Genomic DNA, 22,610 nt, shown 5'->3' with positions numbered 1-22,610 from the left:
ACAGATACTAAATAGAAAAAAGACTTGAAGAACACAGTGTTGATGGGCCTGTGCAGTGCTTCGTACCCAGCTGAACGTGGCACCTTCGTGCGGTGTCTCCCAGGTGGCCAGCCCCCGGCCAGCAGGGCTGCCAAGAGGCAGTTTTGCTGGGACGCACTTCCTCCAGCAGCAAAGCCAAAAACCTAACAGGAAGATCACAAGGAAGATCACAAGGAAGGCGTACGGAGCAATCTGGCTGCACGGCTGTTCTCCTGACAAATAAATAGCCAGTGCTGGGGGCAGGCAAAGAGCTGCTGCTACGACTCTGTCCCCGAGCTGGGCACTGCTGGTGTCACCCCTGGTGGGACACGGGTCTGACCACAATTCAGGTTCAGCATTGGCAAAGCACAAGCTGCAGTGGTCAGATACTGCATCTCGGGGTAGGAGTTAAGGATGAGAAAATAGCAAAATCTTTTATCGCGTTGAGGATGCCTTGTTGTGATCGTGGAGGTCAGGCACAGACTTGGGAATTCCCCAAGCTGGTTTATTTGCAGATTTGTTCAGACAGTTTCTTTCTTTCTTTTTCTTTTTCTTTTTTTTTTTTTTTGTTTTTGACAAATCAGCCTTTTTTTAATAATAATCTCATCTTGAAACTTGAGAGGAAGGGAATGTATGGGTGAGCAGCTAATACCAGTGAGTTCTGGAAACTCCCTTTTTATGATCTCTCTCATCTAGCAGCTGTACTTTTTTGATGCTTTCATTGCATTAAAAAGTTATTTGACAACACTGCCAATAAAGTAACTGAATCCATTCCAGTAAAATTTGCTTCAGCTCACAGTAAGTTTGAGAAAAACACAACTAAATAATACTGATATTTGTGACTTACTGGTACAGAAAACAGAGCTCTGATCTAATATCTCATAAAGAAGAAAAATGTCAGAGGTGTTAGGATCAGAAAAGGCGATGCTATTTTCTTCTTTACTGATCACATTGCTGGCTGAAATTTAATTTTAAGACAAATATGTAGTGTTTAGTGACCAGTAGATGTAAACAACTTACTGTAAACATTGGTTTAAAATTAAATTTAAAAATCTCTCTTTATACAAAGCAATATATTTACTGATTTAAATCATACCCATCTGGACATGTTTATCAAAATCAATCCTTGTCTACTATAAGCCATTTGCTGCCATTGCCACCCACTGGTCAGGGACAAATAACCATCTTGTTACTGACCCAGATCGACAAATATCCTGATTAAACAGACATATCTTCCTACATATCCAATTGCTTCCTATGCAGCATCTTGCCTTTAACACAAAATCTGGCAAGCTTTCTACAAAATTTATTTACTGATTTTATCTTAAAAACAAAACTCATCGTTCAGGAGAGGGGCAAGGGGAAGGGATCATGTTTGACAGACCATGAACTCTAGTTTCATTCTTCTATCGTCTCTTTAAATGCACTATTTAAAAAACAAAAGATCCCTTCCCTTTATGTTTCTGTAATACAAGGCACGGTTTTGGCAATATATAATTAATGAAACTGAATTACAGTCTGCAGGGAGCCATTTTTCTCACATAGGGGTCAAGCATAGATGGGAATACTTTGGATTAAATATGAAATTACTACAGGACCATAACAGCTAACCTTATTAATCTCTCCTCATTTTCTTAAGAGTATCACAAAAAGAAATATTACAGCAATTGCAGCTTAACTTTGGAATCCATCTCTACTTTAATCACAACCCTTTATGTACGGTGATTCCGTGTGCTATTTCGTACTAGCCATATTAACACTTAATTTTAATAATTGCATCTGTCATTGTTGCTGGTTTACTGCTTTCCTTCACAAACAAAAAGATGTAAAATTGGTATAAAATCCTTCTGCTTAGGGGAGTTGCTCTTCACTTAGAGCCCCATGAACAAAAGGTACATCGGGCCCTTGCGTTTCTTTTTCCTGTGTCCTTTGGTGCCACCAGGTGCAAACCATAAATGCTGAGATGATAGCCTTCTCTACAAATGGTTAATCAGAGCCAAAGGAAGGCAATAATGTTTTGTTCTTTCCATCATTAGTAAGGGGGAAGGAGGAGAAGGGCTTAGGAGAACAAATGCATCTTTTGTTTTTAAGGTCTTTGGAACAATTCTGCCAGGCAGTTCCTTTTCCCTCTGTTTCATTTTTCTCTGTTATTTTCCTATCTAATTAAAATTCTGCAATGCTGTCATGAAATTGTTGTCCGTTTAAGGTCACAAACAGCTTCTGTCCTAATGAAATATGAATTGCATTAGTTAATTGAATTGTACTCTTATTGTGTGTCGTGAATGGACTGAGAGCACTTATATTCCTAATATATACTGAGCGTTTTATCAGTCTAGAGAATGTGTGGACATACAAAATGCTGCTAACATTCTTTGCTTCACACTGGGGAAATCTAATTGACAATAGTTTTAAGAAGTATTTGTGAAGGTCAAGAACTGGAAGGTCTCACACAGGCAATTGCTAGCTGGATGAGATTGGCTCTTCAGTGGTCTGGGGTCAGGTCACGGTCCCAAGCGGAAGCTCGAATAAACCAGTATTATGCATGAGGGCTCTGATGTTTGCAAAGATAGGAAGAATCAAGGAATCGTAACAAAACCTCTCCAGCACCTGCAGCAGCAAGTTTTTTGGTTAAGCAAACCTCGTAATGGAAACCCTCAGTGCACTTTCCGGACGATTCCCTCCCAGGATCTGCCTGGTCTCTTTGCTGATTTTTGTTTTAGTGTTTTTTTGTGTTTTGTGTTTGATCACACCCCTGCTAACAGAAGGAGCTTGGCTCTGGGGTCCTCTATACAGGTGAGGGAGTTTTCTCTGCACTCTGGAAAAGTTCAGCTTAGCATGCTGAGCACCTGAACAAAGCCACATGGAAACAGGGGAGCTCGTTCTGTTGACCTCAAAGCTGTGGATGAAACACGTGCTTTAGGAAAGTGCTGGCTGCGGCACTCAGATCTCAGCCTTTGCAATGTCTAAGATGGATATATTGCATCTATAACCACTCGATGGTGAACACTGCTAATCAACCAGAACATTTCAGAGCATGGTTATTAGCTGGGAAAAGAGTAATGGAATTACTTGTTTACATGGGTCTTGAGTTTTCACTTCATTGTTCAATCTGTTCAGGAATAAACATACAAATGCACGTATTTAAACATATATGTGCATATATATCAATACATGCACATATACATATATCTCCAATATTTAGTCTTGAGATTTATTTGCAGAGAAAGGTATGTTTGGAATCTGCATAATACTTATGTAATATAATAGATCAGAATATAGTACCTTCCAGTTACTCTTTAACTTGACAGGTGTTAAGAGATATCTATTGTTCTGTCAAATAATGCCTCCCTCAGCTTGAAACGATATTTCATTCAACAGTAGGCTGAAAGAAAAGATAAGCAGTGTTCGGGTTGAAGAGTAGCTGAGAAATTTATTCTCATTATTATTTTACACAAAAATGAGGAGATATGCAAATGCAAATGAAAGTCTTTATTTTACTAGAGCAAACTAGTTCAGGAGTATAAATCCACCCAAGATAAACTCAGCTAAAACTGATTTACTGTAATATATAACTCACAAAGGGAAAAATTATGACCCTTTTTACCAGCAAAGCAGAGAAACGAGTATATATCGTCGATCTAAGCAGGCATGGGCAGCCTTTTTGCATGGGACTTCCCAGCTCTGCACACACACAGAGAAACTAGTTATTTCCTACTGTGGGAGAAGGTCCACAGCTGCTGTAACACTCACCTTCCAGGAACACTCCTCCACATGCCCCAGTCAAGCCTTTTATGACCACCATCCCCAGATGATGAACCGAGATAGAGAGATTTCGTGAGGCGTTCTCACTTAGGTATGTAGGCAAGGACTTTCCCTGTACAGTCAACAGAGGGAGAGGCTTCTCCAGAAGGCGACTGGGGATATTCTCGTCAGGCTCCTTCTTCTCTAATCACCTTCTGGAGGAGTTTCTCGCTCTCTGTCCTTGTATTTACTGAACCTGAGGGGGACCCGCCTGTGGGTGTAGTTGTTGCATTGCAGAAGTGCTTGGAGCAGGCAAATCTCCTGCCCTCTGCTCTGAGACCTTTACACCTGCCAAAACTTCTGGCTGAGGAATTTCCCACCTCACACCCCTACCACTCATGTCTCTTCTCGTGCGTGCTTCAGATTTTCTGGATGTACCACAGTGCCCACAGCTCTCGCCGAGCTGCTGCTTAGTGCCGCTGCCCGCATGAAAGGATTTGAGGGGTGAGTAAGAAGGGGTGGGCGTCTGCTAGGGCTCGGTGAGGTGCACCCTGCCCGAGTGACAGCAGTGGGCAAGTGACTGAGAGCGAAAGTGGTGGGACGGGGCGTGAAAGGGGATCGGCAGTGGTTGGTTAGTGGTCTGAAAAGGGGTGAGTGAAAGTACTTGCACGGGGAGGAGGGGAGGCACGGCTGACTGTGAGAAAGGCACCAGGACATTCGTTACCTGTGGCACGCTGAAAATCTTCTAAGAGAAGATTTGCGAGGATTTGTTCTTCTCTTAAAACACTTCATGTCGTTCAAAACATGCACGTAAATCTATCTAAAAATACATCATACGGTGATGTAGGATTGAGGAGGGGAGGAAATGAAAGAGATTCAAGGAAGGCTGAAAAATAAAAATAAACCAAGGAGTTCTCTTGGGAGAGCAGAGAACAAGCAAAAGCCTGATGCAGCCCTGCAGGCTTTAACATGGCTTTGTTATTTTCTGTAGCACCATCACACGCAGGGAGACAGTCTGGGGCCCTGATCCTACGGGTGGCCTCCACGAGGACACCCACACTTGGCAGGGAGCCATGCTCAGGCCTCCCCTCTGCCCCTGGGTCCAGCTACAGGGCCTGGTTACCCTCCTGAAGCTTGGTGGATCCTAATCTGCCCTGGTGTCCTCAGTTGGTGCCATCAACCAGGCTGCCCAGGGGGCACTGGTGGCCCTGGGGCCCTCTGCCCGCCTGTATCTCTGCAGCCTGGTGGCCCCTGGTGGCCCCATGTGGTGCAGGGAGACCTCTCAAGATGGGAAATGATGGGCTTCAGAGCAGACTGCTCCTCCACTGTACTGAATACTGTTTAAAAAAATAATTATAAAAAAGAAAAAAAAAAGAGAAAAAAAAAAAAAAGAACAGTCACCTATAGCTGGACAAAAACGTGAAGGCAGCCATGTGTGAACAGTAGCATTTTATGCCCTGGTGCAGGTTTAAATCCATTAGCAGGTTGTTCTGCTTCATTTTAAATTAAATAAGGAACATGCTTATGTTTTTTCTTAATACAGACTCTTTCTCTTACCTTTCTTTCATTATATGTTTATTTACAGTTTTCCCATTTGGATAAACAACACGGACAAAACCAAATTGTTTCAGTTTACTTTTTAGTTTTCATTATATATTTTAGGAGAGTGTTCCTTTTAAGATTAAATAACTTGTCCCTTTTAAAAGTCTCTCCTGAATTTCCTTTTTTTTTAACCTTTTATGATTACTTGCATTTAACTTCCAGCAATTTTTTTTGGAATACGAAATAGTAACATGGGTTTTCTGGAAAGAAAGACAATTTTTTTTTTTAAGTTAAAGTTACTATATTGCCTATTTTTTTTTAATTTCTATATTAATCTAAATTTAGAGATTCGTGGGTTTTGTCTCAATTGAAGCCATTTTTAGTTGAATAAAGACTAAAAAATTTAGAAAATCTTAAAAATCGAAGGACACAAGCATCCCCTGCCTAGCTAATACACAAGTATTAAAAATTGGTCTTCACCAAAATTGTGATCCATCCAACAGAGACTGTACCCATGCTCAGCACCACCAGCTTCAGACAAAAGCAAAAAAATCCACAAGAAGCAGATGTAGGATAATCTCTTCTCTCTCCTAGCTCCCCCCTAGTCCTAGTGAAGACCTCACACTAATCCCAAGAATTCAGAGACTGATTTAATCCTTCAAGCAGAAGGCTTCCATTTTTTATCATCATCATCATCATCACCATTATTTTGGATTACTGTTGACAGGTTTTGTTTGCTGTAGAAATATTTTATTATTCTCCGAAGCTTGCTAAACTCACTGTCTCAGCGTCCTGTAGCAGTGAAACTGAAGGTCTAGTTGTGGATCCTGAACAAAAACACTTAGTCTTACCAATTTTGAATTTCTATCTTTCCTTGTGTAATTGAAATCTCTCTTCTTCTTACATGAGGGGCAGGACTGCAGTTTCCATACCTACGTTCTCTCTCCCTGTCACTCATTATTTGATGGAATCCTCACTCATTTATTTGGTTACTTACTAATATGACTAGTTCCAGTTCCCTCTCCCTACTGAAAAGTGTTTCTGTTCTTAAAATCTCATCGCTCCACTCTGATCTCACTTAAGTGAGTAGTTTGGAAATTTCAAACACAGTTTCAATCACAGAAGAGGTTTATAAAACTCTGACAATTTTTACTGAAATGATTATCAGTGCAATGATCATTAAGGCACAATATTAAAATTTTAGAATTGGGATCATGTCCCCATTTATACTGTAGCTTCGAACTTGGCCTTAGAGTTTCAAAGCCTGGAACCAACCTGTCCTCAGACAACCAAAAGAAGAAAATCAGTCTGTTATTTAAGTGTATATTCATGTATTTAGGAATCTAGCATGAAAGCATGCTTTCTGAAGATCTAGGGAAATGGGTTACATTATAATGAGAATGAGAAAGGACTCTCTTGGCCAGTACAACACCGGTGGCCACCAACAGTTTTTTGCCCAACCAAAAGCTCATCTTTTAATTAAAACTAAAGGCAGGCAGACAAAATGATAACAACTCTTATTTTGACTACAGAACTGCTGAACGTATCTTACCTTCTGTTAAGAAGAACATTCAAGTGTTCTGAAATCCCAGAAATGTCTGTGAGAAATTGAGGAAGCTCAGAGGCTGAAAGGTCATGTGGGAGGGGAAGGTTGGCTTTTAGGTAGAGCCTAGCCAAGTCTTTGTTTTAAGAAGCCAGTCTCCTGGTAAAAAAGAAGCTTGGCTACAGAGGCGAGGGTCAGATCACCCTTCTGAAGGTGCCATCACTGAAGATGGCATCACTGAAGATGGTTTGCCACCAAGCAGAATGAGACTGGCAAGGCAAACGCCCCCAGTCATCCCAGGGAATGCAGTCCAAAGGAAAAGGAACTCGGCAAGCTTTTTAATTTCAGCACAACATATGGATATCATGAGACACTGGATGAGCTTTCCCTATCAGTAAGTAAAAGAGACTGTCTGGGAACTAGCTTCATTTGGCAAGATAGAAAACTCTGGGTCTGAGACAAGGCTCTGACTAAGTCGTTCCCAGTTTCATACACAAGCCTGGCGTGGCAGCGAGAACAGTCCTGAGTGTGGCCAAGAAGATTGTGTGAGATGGCATTTTACTTTGATAGAGTGAGAAAACCCAGGGAAGGGAGAGCATAGAAAATGGAGGGGGTCAGAACAGAAGTAGATGCTAGCAAAGAAGCCAGAAGTTATGAGGATCTGGGGAACGTATTAGTCAAATATGTCTATTAAAGACATGTGTATATATGGCAGCATCTTGTGAATTCAGAGAGCATCATGCCAATTACAACCATCAGAGAGCAATAATTTTGGTAAATGCATAAAAGGGAATTCAGTAAAACTGGGAAGGTATCAGATACGGGATTTGAGTGAGCATAAGTATTTAAACGAATTTAACAAGCTTAAAAGCAAAAGAACAATCAGAGTATTTTGCCATGGAGGATGATTTCAATTATAATGGGCAGGAGGGAAACATAGTGGAACATTTTATCTACCTACAACATGTTCAGGAAAGAAAGACTGGTCCACAGAGGCAGAGGAGATACTGCCGAATAGAAGGATAGCATAAGCACTATTTAGATGAACTTTAAGTGAGAAGCAGTACACAACTGAATCTCCAAAGACAAATAAAGAAACGCAAAACTGGAAATTCCACAGCATTTTAACAACTTTCGGAAAGTAAAGACATAAGCAGGTCTTAGTTGCTAAATAGCCAGTTTAAGAGAAGGAAACTGAGTGAGCAATGTTGAACTCAACTGCTAACAAAACTGTAGTGATAGGGAGTTTGGCTGCAACCCTATGCTTGGCCAAATAGATCAGGAGGAACACAGAGAAATCTCAAGAGAGATTTCTTGACACCTGAGGCAACAGCGTCTTGGAAAAATGACACTCAAAAGGAAGAAACTAGTCTGAACTCAGGTATTAATCACAAACGGATCATAGCTGACTCACTGAGTCTTAACGTCTAGGTGGACCACAAGGCTATTCAGTAAAGCAGCTCCTATGTTCCTGGATCAAAACTTTCATCTCTCTGAGGTGGCATTGCTTTAATTCCTTTAAAACTTCTTGACATAAGGACATATTTTACTATCTAAGAAATTGATCAAAGCGCAACTTCATCTTTCTTTTCCTAAGCCTACCCTTAAAATAGGGCCAGAGGAGAAGGACAAAACATGGGTTTATGAGCTGTTCCTCCCCTCAAGAGACTGAAAGACTCCCCTCGGGAGACTTTCTCACCTACAGCTACACAGTGCCCAGGTGTTGCTGCTTTCCGAGCACAGTTTTATGCTGGCTTCACAGCAAATCAGCCACAACTGGTGTTGACACCAAGCCGTGTTTCAAATGCTCCTACCCACCTCTGCTTGCTTCTGTAGGAGCACCACTGCAGCTTAGCTCCATTCGAGACACAAAACGTGCATTGCAGCCTCACGGGGCACTAAGCAGGGCTAGTCTTCACTGCAGGCTGCCATCTGTGTCACAACACAACCTTGAAGAGTCCCACTGGCACGATGCCCACAATGACTTTGCAGTTACATTCACCTAAGTTGCACTCAGCATTGTGGCAGCCAGCTGCAGTTAAAACCTGCTGGGACCACAGCCTAAGCACGAGTAGCTTGGCACAATGACAGTCTCGTGTTTGCACTAACTTCATCTCCAAAGGCAGGAGGAGTAAGCAATATACCAATGAGAAAAGGTGTAATTTGTGTATGCATGCTTGCTTTGCGGAAACTGTGCAAGGCAGTATTGTATGCATAAAGGTGAAGAGTAAAAAGAAAGGTAATGGATGAAAGGAGGTTACATAACCATAGAAAGAATTAAAAAAAAAAAAATCAACAACAAAACAAAAACGAAAAACAACCAAACACGAAGATACGAAAGAGGTGCAAGTTAAGAGGTACAATCTGGGAGTGGACAAAGATGACAAAGTTGGTAAAAACAATACACCAGGACAAGCAGGCATGACAGGAGGCCCATTGAGCATCCCATGGTTGTTACAGACATATAGGATGTCCACTTGGATGGGGCAGAAGAAATTAGTCAAAAAGGATTCAGTGAAGCAGTACATCTTTTGAAACAAATGCCTCCTGTAGCCTATGCTTAAAATGTCTTTTTTTCTGCACTTCAGGCATATTAACAGTTTAATATATGATAGTATCATCAGTGTCACTGAGAACACTGGGCTTCAGTGGATCTGTAGATTTGTTTCATCTTTAACTAATTTGAACCTTTAATCCTCTTGCTTGTGCAAAATCTTCTTCGCTCAGGTCAAAGTATTAAATGGGCTCAAGAAGTAAATAAGGAAATAAATACCAGAAACCCCATGGGGAACATTTAAATTAAAGTTTTCTAATAGTCAAATCAACTTAATGCTGCGATCATAGGCTCAGCTTGGCTTTTTTCCCTCCCCCCTTCACTCCCCTCCATCTCTATGTGTAAAGCTGTGGGAGTAAATAGCGAAAAAATAAAAAATAAGGAAGGGACTTTAGGTTTCTTCTAGTTTCTTGATGCTTTTTTTATTTTAGCTGTTGTCATCACAGATATACAGGAACTTCTGAAATATAAATTTGTGAAAACAAACCCACAGCCCAAAATATTGGCACCCCCAATTTTCCCCATCTTTCACTCCTGGTTCACACTCTACTGTATGCCAGCATTGGTTAGGCATCTGACTTTTTCAGGGATATTTTTAGGGATATAAACTATGCTGGTGCAAATCCTTATGTAGACAAAAATCTTGCTGAGATAACTGTCTTCCACCAGCATAACATATTTCAGTTAATGAGTCAGAATACGCTTTGATATCAGTATAAATGGTTCCTCCTGGGGGGAGGATTGCTTCTTTACTGTTAAAATGTAGATAAGTTCTGAACTTTTCTCTTCCTTTACTTGGGCTTAAATCAGTCAAACCTATATCTAGTATTTCTCATCCAGAAATAACACAGCTTCTTTTCATCACCTTTTTGACTGTTGGTCCCTTTTCTGCGTTCCTGCTTTTGATTGTATGCTCACCAGAAAGGGGTGTATTTAAAACCCTCTTGAAAGCAGAAGTTCTGTTTCAAGCAACAGTAACCGCAGGATCAAATGCCTCCAATCTCAAAAGAAAGAAAACTGACTCAAAAGCTTGAAGCTAACGAATGGTTTGCAGTTGTCCGAGACGCTTGTCTTGAATATTGAGGAAGCAATGACTTTCTGGCCTCCGGAGGTGCATCTCCTAGACAGGCAGGCACACAAGAAAATGAAGTCTTAATGCCGTGAGCTTCTTGAGACTGCTGCAATAACATTCTGGCAGACTGGGCTCCCTTGGCTCTTTATACTTGCAGCAATTTGAATGTCTCTTTCGGTTTAGCGTGATGCTTGGCAAATTTCCCAATCTTACATTATCTGGGAAAGGAAGACGAGAGGAGCTGGTACGTTGGGGGAGCCTTTGAAGAAGCTTCTTCTTTGCAGTTTGTTCATAGCAAAACAGTTGGCTGCGTGCAGGAGAAGCGTTCGGATGGCAGCTTAGGCTGCTAGCTTGAAACGAGTTTAACTGAATTGCATCCAGGCACCAAGATGCTCAGATACCACAGCAATGTGTGTGGTATAAGAACCTAGATAGAGGAAGATTAGATAGCAAATCAGACAGAATTTTGCATGTGATTTCCTGGGTTTGTCTAAACTTATAGCAGCAACAGTTAATTATAGGAGTTTCTGAAGGCAACTCCTGGGTGGGTTATGTCGCTTATACATTCAATTCCAGCCCAAAATTGCCAGCTGAAAATTACTGCTCTGGTGGGAAGCCCCTGCTCATGCAAAGCTGATGGAAACAGTCCTTGTGCCTTCCCACGCAGGGGCAGGAACAGCAGACATCAGTGATGGAGGACCTGGGGGAAAAGAAGCAGGATGACCACAATAGTTAACGTGTGACACAAAGAGAGTCAAGATGGGCACAGGTCAACAGTAAAGACAGACAGATGCAGGAGGTGGTTGCACATGGGAGGTATTTGTGGTCATCCTCTAGGTGACTGCTTTACCTACTTCCAGATCTAGTCCCTTGCCTTCTACCACACACGAATCCCTCAGCTCTTGCAACCACTTCTTCTGGCTCTTAAGTAAGGGCAGCTCTTTAACAGCAGATTAATGTTTTAATGAAATTCTTGAGGCTACTTTGAAGCGACTGAGCAAGACAGACTGGTGTTTCAGCAGTGCATGTTGCTGTACAGAAAAGACAGCGCTCTAAGTCTGTATGCACAACAGAAGTTATTCTTTTTTCTCTGGTAGTTGAGCTTCATCTAAACAGTAGTTGCACAAGTTTCACAGCAGGAATAATTAGCCTGCCACTATTCTTATGTGCCTATAGGACTTGCACCCAAATACCTGCCCCTGAACTGGCTTCCTCAACACAAGGCCAGCTCCCTCTTCCTCTCCACAGAACTGCATTCTGCCATAGGGACCCACCTGCACGTAGAAGTATTTAGAAAAAGTAAAAGGCAAGGTTTTGGACCTTATAGCAGTTTTGATCTGCAGTTTCCAATCTGTGAAGTCTTATTTATTTTAGAAAGTGGGAAAGCTTTCAAGCACTGATTTCATAGGTAATGCTTTTATTTTTTCTTGGCTGATATTCTTGATTTTGTTTTGTAGTCTTTCCTTTGAGTATCTGAACTTTTGCATGAAATTTCTGCTCACTTGGAAACACCAGCACATCAAGTAATTACCAGTCTTTCCTGCCTAAGTTAAGGGCCTTCTCCTTCCTCGTGGTGTTAGTTCAAGGTCACAACAACAGATTTAAACACTTCACAAATTTGCATCTGACTTGCTCTCCACAGAAATTGTTCATTAAAAGATCCAATTTCCATTGGCGTTCTCCCTTTCAAAGGATGTCAACAGGAAATATAAATGCTCAGCTCTTTGTGAAGGATCTGCAAGGACATGCAGGCTTTAAAAAAATAAAAAATAAATAAAAAAAAAGAAGCAGTTAACCAAATCCTTTAGTTTGTGTTTTGAATGACTGGCCATAGGAATGCGGGCTAAGCCATATCTCAGCTGTTCCCAAAGACGTGTATGTGTAACTTGTTGATAGTGGTGCTTCAGGCAGCCGTGATAGCAGTGTGACCACCCTTGTGTTCATCGTCCCACGGCAGAACCAGCCCCCGCCTCCTCTCAGGAGAAAACAGGCACAAGAGAAAACAAAGAGGGATCTGTTGTTTCAGAGAGCTGGCACCTGTACCTCCTGCTCTGTACCAAAACGGAGAGATCCTAGGTTGCCTCGGCCCTCACCCTAAGGTTGTAAGGAGCAGCGTGGCTTGCTCTGACAATTAATGTGAGCGTCTGATACACGGGAGAGCTGCGACTTGCCTTTCAGGATCTTCAGGGGATCTGACTGATAAGAGCAAAGCTTGACACCCAGGATAGCAGCTGACTTCACTGGGAACTGTACATCACCACCAAAAGGAAAGAAGAAGCCCACCAAACCCTAGAGTTTCAGCACTGTGTTGTTAAAATCTCACCGGTGCCCAAGGTATATATCTCTTTCACAGTAAAAACTACTTACAGCGTACTGTAAATGCACAGACACAGATCAATGTTGAACATCTGGTTAATATAAATTACACTCTTATTTTGCAAATAAAAGTTCCTAGGGTCTACACGACAAAATCTGGCCAGCATAACTATCTCATGGGGAAAAAATCACATCTCTAGCCTGCAAAGATAACTATTTTGGCATGATTCCTCTCCCCACTATGCAGACTTACATAGACTTAACACCAAACAGTGGAGTCCTTCTGCCAGTGTAGCTCACATTGTATGGGAGGTATCTCAACCATGCTGGTAGCCTCCTCCAACTGGTAGAAGCCATGTCTCCACCAAGTGATTTGGCCAGAGCAGTGACACCAATGAAGACTCAAATTAGTACAAAATAACCCCTTTTCTCCTGCTACTCGTCTCTAGTATTTTTCAGTTTTAAAGCTTTCCACTAAAAGGAAACACACAAACTTTGCACCTTTTCTTGTATCAGCAATGCATTATTTCCTTTTTCAGAGGAATTAAAACATGCATGTGGGTGGGAAGTGTGTCTCTTTCCAACACCCCGATGCTTTTTGGAGGGGAGGAAGGGCTAGGAAGGAGGAAAGAGCAGATGGGCCTGGCAAAGGGAATTAGCACTTCTGCAGTGGGATGCCTGTTGTTTGTTTTGGTGTTGGTTTTGGAGGTGCAGGGGCAGAGATTATTTGCATTTCATTAAGGCTTCATATTTTGTTTTTGCATGGTGGCATTTGAATAAATCTAACGGTCATAGCTAATGGGCTACAACTGTGCATGCAAATGAATTTAAGAGCTGCTTTGAATAGCAAAACAAAAGTCCTTCAATCTGTTTGTGAATCATATCCCTACATCCTGATTTTCCTTGTTCTTTTCATACAGTCCCTGTTACCTGATAACATTTGCCAAAGGCCTTTCTGGATGAACAGAAAAATGGAAGATTTTGTAGCCAACCCTAACCTGTGAGCACTTTGCCAGGCAAGGCAACTCATAAAGCTGGCATGGGCTCAGTAGGGTTCAGCCCATGGTGACAACAGGCAGCTTTCACATGTACTGTTTCGGCAGTTGACTTTGCTATTCCCATTTGTCTCAGCCTGCACAGACTCTCCTAACTCCTTTCCCTGCCCAGTCACCCTTCATCAGTCTCCCGTGTCTTGTGGTTTCGTGCAAGTGGTGAGCAGAACAGAAGGGAGGAGGAGGAGTGGACAGGAGGCACCCGCACCAAAAACAATCTTTTCCGAGCCAATGCAGACCAGGAACTTCCCCTTATATTAAATTCCCATTACCACTTAGCTGTGAAATGAAGAAAAAACATGGACAAGCCACCGAGAGGCCTTCAGGAACAGCCCCACAAGGCAATTCAGAAGTGCATCTGCACACTGATGCCGGTGATCTTCATACTCGTGTGTGCTAAGTGCTGGAAGGGGGATTACAGTTTGCTCCACCAGGCTGCCTCACTGCCAGGGCACATCTGCCTGCCTTACAGCTGATGCTGGCACACAGCACCCATCAGGGTACAGCATGCAGGGTCTGGCTCAGGAAAAGGCAGGAGAAAGCAGTGAGCAAAAAAAAATGCTACCTCGTCTCTTCCTTGAATAAGGCTTTTACAGGTGAGCAAAAATGGTTTGGGCCACTAACGAAGTATAGCTTGCCAAAGAAAATACATGCACAAGCTCATATGTTCCAGGTGGCTGCTGGTAGAAGCATAGCTGCCCATGTAAGTCTTCAGCATTTTTTATTTGGCTCAAGGTTGTTGTTTTTTTTTTGTGCTTATTCATTAAATTGCAGATTTATCGTAAGGTTACTTTATGTAACCCTCACTGTTTCATTCCCCTGGTAAATCAGCTGATTGTCACAAGATTTAAAAAAAACAACCACCAAAGCCTGCTTCAAGCTGTGTGAGGAATGCATGGCATCTCTGAAGAAGGTGCCACTTCACCTGAACTTTTACCAGAGGCTGCTGCAGCAGCACAGCGTTGGCCAGCACGGGGCTGGAGCTCTATGGCTGCAGCAACGCTTCTGTGCTGCTGGAGCTCGAGGCTGAGTGCGAGGCAGGTGATCCAAAGGTATCTGGATCAGAACTCCCTGTTTAGACAACAAACAGGGGATCAGGTATTTCCCTAAGAGATGTTAAAACAAGCAGCAGAAAAAAAAAAAAAGAAAAAAGCGTGACTGGTCCCTCGTGGCTCAGCTGATGGCACAGCCTGCTCAGACTAGTTCGGTTTCACCCTTTGCATTCACATGCACTGCCTGTTCTGGCAGAGACCTCTTCAAGCAAGCCCTTCCTTGGCAAACCCTTGGTCTTTCTGTCTTTCTTTTCCCTGTTTACCTCAGCTAATACCTGCGCCTGAAGCCCTTTCACGGCACAGCTGGATACATTTATTAAACAAAACCCTCCATTACTGAAGTGGTGGGCTGATGACAAAAGCTGTGCCAAAGCGCTTTGAACATTTCTACAAGCAGCTACTTTCAGTTCCCATTTCTCAGACTGTTACATGATTTAACTCTTTTGCAGCAGCCTGAGAGTAACAGACACTGGCAGCTGGAGCATGCAGGGAACATAATGGTGTATGTGTTCGTATTTCCCTCAGTCGCCAAATTACAAGCTGGGTCCAAATTTCCAAATTCAGCTTTTTAATTTAGGTAGGCTATTACCAGTGTAATGGCACTCAAATTGAAAGTAAATTGCTAGCAAGACAGAATTTAGACCACACTTTGAGAGAACAGGCCTGCATTGCCATTCAGACCCATTTTGTCCTTATTTTTGAGTCAGTCAAAAAGTTGTAAGTGTTCCCAATACATTGTGCTTCTTTGCAAAGGATATGGTTGTGTGATGGTACACTATGAGTTCCCTTACCAACTCTGTGATGCCTGCTCCGTCCTCCAAAGAGACCCACAAATCACTGTGGGTGTTTGATAAGTTTGTATGTAAATATAAACTCATTAGAAGTGGTTTGATAAATTTGGCTAGAAGATGGCCTAAAACTGAATGGTTCTCAGTGCAACTAAGATTGGTGAAAATACATGGAATTTGTTTCTGTGTACAAATTATATACAGCTTCTAGCATTCCACCCAAGTAGTATGACTCCAGGACTGAGTAGAGCCTGAGTAGAGTTTGACTGTGTTGTTTGAATACGGAGGATTTTGTTCAGACTGCCTTCTTTCTCTCCTTAATGCTAATATTGCTCCCTCAGAAGTGGCACCCATTAAATACCACCAATGAGCCGCTACAGTGACATTACAGCTGATGCCAGAAATACCTCATTTTAATGTGGGCCTTTCCAGGAATAAGAAAACCAGGCAGCCTCCCCTAGGTCTGGGCTTTTGCATATTGCAGAGCCACGTCTAACTGAATTAAGTAGAGATGCCAAGACGAAATTGCTGAAACATTTCTCATGCTGACTTGGTTTAAGAAGAATGCAGCCTTGTCTGAACACTGCATGGCTTTCCATGCAAGTTGAACAATCAACACCTTACTAACCCCATGTTTTAAGGGTTGACCATAGCCTGGGTTGATCCTCCCTCTCTCTAAACTATGGAGCAAATCTGTCTGCTGCCAGGTTCGTTCTCCAGAAGTATGAACAGGAACAGTCATCCCCTTTACTATAACCAGTTAGATTAATATATTTCTAAGCATATGCATCAGTTTTTATGAACAAATCTAACTGCAAGTAGTCTCTACTCCTCAGATGTCTCCATCTGAGTGCCATGTTTAGACAGCAAATAATCCAAATACTATTTCCATTTATTTGAATTTACATGGCCTTCCATGAGAGCCCGGCATCGGTAGGAGCTGCAAGGTATGCCCCCAAGACCACAGGCTCACCAGTGCAAGCATTTAAACAAAAAGACAGCAAGAACAAAGAACAACAAAGAACTTAGGTGAGACCACTGTGAAGAGAACCATTTTTGTCCAAAGACAGAAACCTCAGATATCACTGGAGAAACAAAAGGGTATGCAGGCAGCAACTAATCTAAGCTGCATATCTAAGGCTGTGTAGGGTCTAGTGAAAACAGAAGGCAGGATAGATTCATTTCTACCACCGACAAAGGTGAGGGGCAAAATAAATAAATAAATAAACAAAACAACAGAAAACAAAACCAAAAAACACAACCAACCAAACTAAAAACACCCTGGATGTGGGGATTTGATGGGGCGTATACATGCTAAAGCCAGTCCCTGGGCAGGTTCCCTGCCAGCGGTCAGCAGAGTGGCGTGGTGACACCTTCTTTTCCAGCACATTATAATTTGATAAAGTGCACCTGGCTGGAGCACCAGCATGTCAGCACTCCCAGGCGGAAAAAGATATCGGCCTCTCTAAAGATACCGACCTTGTGAAACACCACACTCGGCACACCACCGTCTGTGGCTGAGCTGTCCTGATTTGCATGTCCTCACTACTCGGGCTTGCATAAAAGACCCATGGACGCTTCAGGAGAATAATAGCTACAGATCTATTTTTTCTTTTTATGTTCCAAGAACTTTTCTCATTAGCTTCAAGATGACATTTTAATGAGGTTTCGCTGCAAAGAAAACAGGGGACAATTTAAGCAGCTCTCTCGGCTCTCTCCCTCCCCAAGCTCTCTCTGAAACGAGTTACCATGCAGGATCGAAAGCTTTTACGAGAGTTTGTGTTGCTCATATTGAGGCAGTGGTGAGTGAAAAGTCATTCAGCTGCTACATCTTGGCATCGGAGCGGATGTCATTCCCTCTCCCACCGTGACAGATGGCAGAGCCGTGTCATTCAAACCTGGGCAGGTTTCTTCAAAAGCGTGGAGCTGGTGTGTGTTTGTTTGTTTGTTTTGGAGTCACGGAGAGGGCAGCATGAAATAGCTGCGAGGCAATTCCCGTTCAGTAAAATGGAAGTCTCACCAGCTCTTCATTCAATACAATGTGGCTCAAGAGGATATCCTGTCAAACCAATGATAACGAGGGAAATAAAGTCACTTCCTCAACAGCTGTTTGATTCAGGTAGAAAAAGGAAGTCTTTACTTCCTCGTGTTTGCTCTCCCCGCCACCCCCTCAGTCACAAATGCAGAATGCCATGCCGAGGCTGGCTGTTCCCTTTGCATAGTCAGGAGGGAGCAGTCGTGTCATTAATGCTTCGCCGGGCGCAGCATATGGGAAGCATTTACTCCTCTGCAGCCTGGAAGCTAGGGCCTGCCTCTCGGGCAGGGATGAAGGCCGAGCTGCAAGAGGACCGAGACTAAATAAACTCCAAGTGCAAGCAAAGAATGTTTGTGTAATTAAAGAGGACATTTGTTTCGTGGATCAGCGCCGCCAAATTTGGGCCAGCGGAAGAGGAGGGCAGTATGAGACAGAGCCTCTGCTTCGAGATGGCCTTGACACAGCGCACTCTCACACCTCCACACCCTCACAGGCAAAATTCAACAAACTCCATTTTGGCCCCAGGCTCCCTGGAAAGCCATGCAACGCCATCCAGGACCGGGGCCTGCCCTCCCCATGGGTGGTTCAGCGGGCAGGGCTCTCGGCATGCCCCTGGCCTGCCAGTCGGGCCCGAGAAGGTGAGGCCACCGTCTCAGGTGCGTGGTACCAAGAGGCGCCTAGGCCGAGCATCTTTCCCTCCAACACTCCCATCTTTCCTGCTGGGTGGAAACAGGCAAGGTGAATTTGCACCGTAAACCAACGACGGACTGATCTGACTTCATAAAAGCTTCCAGAGAAATGACTTTCAAAAAACTTACAGAGCTGAATGAAGAGTTCTTTTCCGTATAACTTTTAACTGCCCTGATATAATTTTACATGCAGGATATAACTTTCCATTAAATTTTAAATAGGCAGGTCTTAAAATAAAGGCCTACAAGCGTTTTCTTTCCAATTGTGTAACATTTCCAGAAAGGTTGACCAAGCCAGGACTTGCCTCGGTCTATTTGCCAAGGGGACCCTTGCTTTAGTTATAAAGAGTGCTTTTCAGAGTACATCAAGTGTTTCAAGCAATTTTGCTAATCTTATTTGTTTTAGAGCTGATTCTCTTATTTTAAACAGACCGGTTTAGGTGACAAAAATCCAGTGACAAAAACATGGGTTTATAGAAGGAGGCAAACCTTATGAAACAGTCAGGATTCTGTTTAGGGTTCTCTTTGTGCTAAAATAGTTTCCAGTAAGGGGTCATACTTCCCTCCCCCCTCGCCTTGTTTTAGTACATAAAATGGACATGTGTTTATTTAAAACAGGTTTGAAACTTAAACAAATAGTGACAGGCTGTTCAAACAAGCTTCGGAAATAGGCCTAATCAGGATGTTTGAGAAGGGGAGGGGGAATGATCATAAAGAGCTACTTGTAATATATAGTGCAGACACCATTAGGTTGGGTTCATGTTATTGTTGTAATAATCTCTGATGAAAAAGCACTGCATGCTGCACAGTTTTTGTTAGCATTCCTCTTTTGAACCATCGGTTATGCCATACTTTTGCCAGGACTTCAAATTTTACTGTAATCCTCTGTCCATCCTCATAGCAAGTACCGGGAGATCACTGAATCATTGGAAATGGCTTTCCAACCAAACTGGGCTGAATGTTCCTAAATTGAGGTAGAAAGAAGGCACAAAACACACTCATTTTGCAGTTGATAGTGTGTGTGCATCAGCTGTCATAACTATACAGAAGTGAGACCCAGCCCACTGAAAGAAACCATGGAAATGTAACGTTAAAATATTTTCACGACTTGCATTTCCATGTTTTGTTTTGTTTTTTTTCATTTCCTCTCTTTTCCACCCATAATATCACCAAGTGTTGAACTTTACCCTTGTATTTTTATAAGGCCCGATCTTGAACTCCCTATCCAGACAAAGCTCCCATGGAAGTCAGTGAGCCTGCACTGGCGGCAACAGGATTTAGCCCAGTCTGTAACATTTTAGGATATTGTGTTACTTCATAGCCTTAAGGAGAAATAAAGGAAGCTTTCCAAAGAGCTGCACAGCAAACTCTGTGCTTTTCAGCTCTGCAACAGCACAGCTGAATATTAAGGCCAGAGTTTGCAAATGTCTATTTCAAAAACCAGGCAGCAACGAGAAAGTTGCCAAATTTTCTCAGGAATGAACAGTTTGCTTTAAGACATTCCCCCCAAAGGTTAAGCTGCTTTCACTTAAGAAAATACCCTTGGATACCCATGCTTGAAAATGATTGCCTGGAGTAACAAGCATGGAGAAATAACAGGAGGAACATGATTCAGGTCAATCTGTGGGCCAAATCCTATAGCTATTCTGTTACTGACACGCTCATTCTTACATACAATATGCACCAATATTATTTAATGTAAAGACACGTTTTGAAATTACATACATTTTACTTATTTGAGTCTCACTCAGCATCTAGTGAACAGGCAAATGGCACAATATAAAAAAACCTTACACGCCCTCTCGTGGTATAACCACAAATGCTTTTATTCTCACAATAACTAGAGAACGCTAATGATGAAGGCTAATTTAACTTATGTAATTCATGGAAAATACACATGGCTGAAAGGTTTATATGAATGGTGGAGACCTTTCTGTCTTAATTCCTGCAGTAATCCATGACATATATGCAATTTTAGAAGGCAGGTTACCTCCTAGCGTAGTAGTATTACAAAACATCTAAAGGCATCATAACATAAAACGTAAATAGAGAATGTTTACCAAAAAAAAAAAAAAAAAAAAAAAGGAAGCCTAGAGTAATAAAGAGGGATGGGAAACTCCACATCGGATAGCTATTTCATGGGTTTATCTCAGTAGTTTGAGTGCAGGCCTGGACTGGCTGCAAAATAAAAGAGTTGTCCTAAGCCCTGCTATGAGTTGTGTTCCATTTTTAAAGTCATTCAGCTTTACTATTTATTGCTTTCATGCAACACAGTGTAATTTACCACTCAGAATGCTCTGAAGTTTCGTGTTTGTAAGTGTTATAAATTCCAAATCACAGGCAGCTTGAAAGAAATTCATTAACCGCGGAGTGTTACCAGTCTAATCACTAGCCTAGTAAAATCCGATTGCATTTATGGACGACAAAAACTTTAATACTTAAACAGGCTTTCCATTCAGTGCCTGCATGCATCTCCAGACGCTCTCAGTGCAGCTCTCCTTAAATACAGGACTGCAGCTTGAAGGAGAAAACACAACATGTTTTGGGCTCAAGGCAAGGATTCCCTTTAGCCTCCATGCAATTCGAGTTGGGGGCAGCTATGAGAAGTGGCCAACCCTCTGGTGTTATTTCCCCCTCCTCTTCTTCATGCTGAATGTAGTGCCTGTAAGCTCCAGGGCAAGTCAGGCTGACAAGACAACCACATGGAGAAACAACTCTTTTTTCAGGGCTGGGTTACTCTTGTGCCAGATCAGCTGGTTAGCCTGACTGACCCTGAAGCCAGACCAAAGTATGACTGTCAGGAGTTCAAGACCGAGACGTCACCCCTTCTGGTGCCAGTCATGAGGCATAACATTGTACTGCACCTAAACAGCTTTAATCCACACAGATGAAACATCTCAGTGGCTACCACACGTAGTCTTCTGAACCCACCCCTAGGGAACCCAATAAATACTGACTTGTTTTCAGCAATGCCGACCAACAAAATAGATGCCCCATGTCCAGTGGAAACAAAACATTTGGAGAATGAAGTTCCATTTGCCTCCTTTGTGTATTTTTGTATATATACATTGAGGAGCCAAAAGGGAGGTACTCATGTTTTAAAATGCTGTTCCTGTATTTTCTGTTAGACTGTGCATGCCTATAGCAGATGTCAGGCTGTAAGCAATTACAGCAATATTTGTAAAGAAATAGGCAAGAGAACTTTGCGCTAAGCACTGCACGAAAACATAGCTCCCAAACCACATTTTAAAAGGTTTGTGTGTTTTGCTTCTTTTTTTTCTGTTTTTCTGGATGACCACTGTGCGTGAAGAAGCTCCCCTCCCTCTCTTAAAAAGTTACTGGGATTCTGATATTGCTTTATTTCCCTTTCTAGGATGCCTTCGTGGAGTTGTATGGCAACAGTATGAGGCCTTTGTTCGATTTCTCCTGGATCTCTCTGAAGACTATCCTGAGTTTGGTTCTGGTGGGAGCTTGCATCACTCTTGGCGCTTATCTTGGACATAAGTAGAGTCACCCAGTTTATCGTGGATTACAAAAGTCTTTCAAAACAGCAAAATAATATTTTTTTTCTGTAGCACAATGGTATTTTATGAGCAAAACAACTTCCTGGCTAAAGATTAAATCAGCTATTACTGCCAAAGGAAATATCATTTATTTTTACATTGCAGGAAAATTATTTATTGAAAGATATTTACATTTTAACCTGCTATTTTCAGAAACTCTGCAAGTTGTATCTGTCATCACATCATGTTGTTATTCTTAACTTTAATGAGCCCCATTGTCTTTTAGGTTCTTTTTTTTTTTTTTTTTTTTTTTTTAATTAATGCAGCTGGCTGGATTATTTTATCTCTGAAGAGCAAATATACTGACAAAGACCTACCTGCTTACACTTAGGAGGGCAGTTACTTGAGCTGCTAAAGGCTGCGTAATTGTGTTGATTTTCCTCGCATTTTTTTTGGATGGCTGGGAGGGATCTGAAAGAAAAGGTCAGTGTGAACGAAGTTCTAACCCTGTCCTGCCAGCAAGAACTGACGGAGTAAACAGTTCAACATGGTACAGACGTGCAGTCAAAATGGCAACTTCTTGAAGGACACTTGGCTATCCCTACAGTTTGAAATACGATTGCCTATGCCTTGTAAACATGCGTTTACAAGTTACCAGTCGTGCCATCACATCATAGTCATAATAGTCTCATCCAGTACCCTAAT

General features: G+C 42.3%; 1 protein-coding gene across 1 annotated transcript in view; it reads left to right on the top strand.

The window, feature by feature from the left end:
* The window catches only part of BCL2 (BCL2 apoptosis regulator), an 85,706-nt gene extending 63,521 nt beyond the window's left edge, over nucleotides 1–22,185 (top strand). The window contains exon 2 of the mRNA XM_032182267.1: nucleotides 21,776–22,185. Coding sequence (XP_032038158.1) covers nucleotides 21,776–21,910 — 135 coding nt within the window. The 3' untranslated portion in view covers nucleotides 21,911–22,185. The remainder of the gene's footprint in view (nucleotides 1–21,775) is intronic.
* Nucleotides 22,186–22,610: the final 425 nt, after the last annotated feature.

The sequence above is a fragment of the Aythya fuligula genome, chromosome 2 (assembly GCF_009819795.1).
Source record: "Aythya fuligula isolate bAytFul2 chromosome 2, bAytFul2.pri, whole genome shotgun sequence".
Taxonomy (NCBI): Eukaryota; Metazoa; Chordata; class Aves; order Anseriformes; family Anatidae; genus Aythya; species Aythya fuligula.
This window is presented reverse-complemented; position numbering and strand designations above follow the sequence as displayed.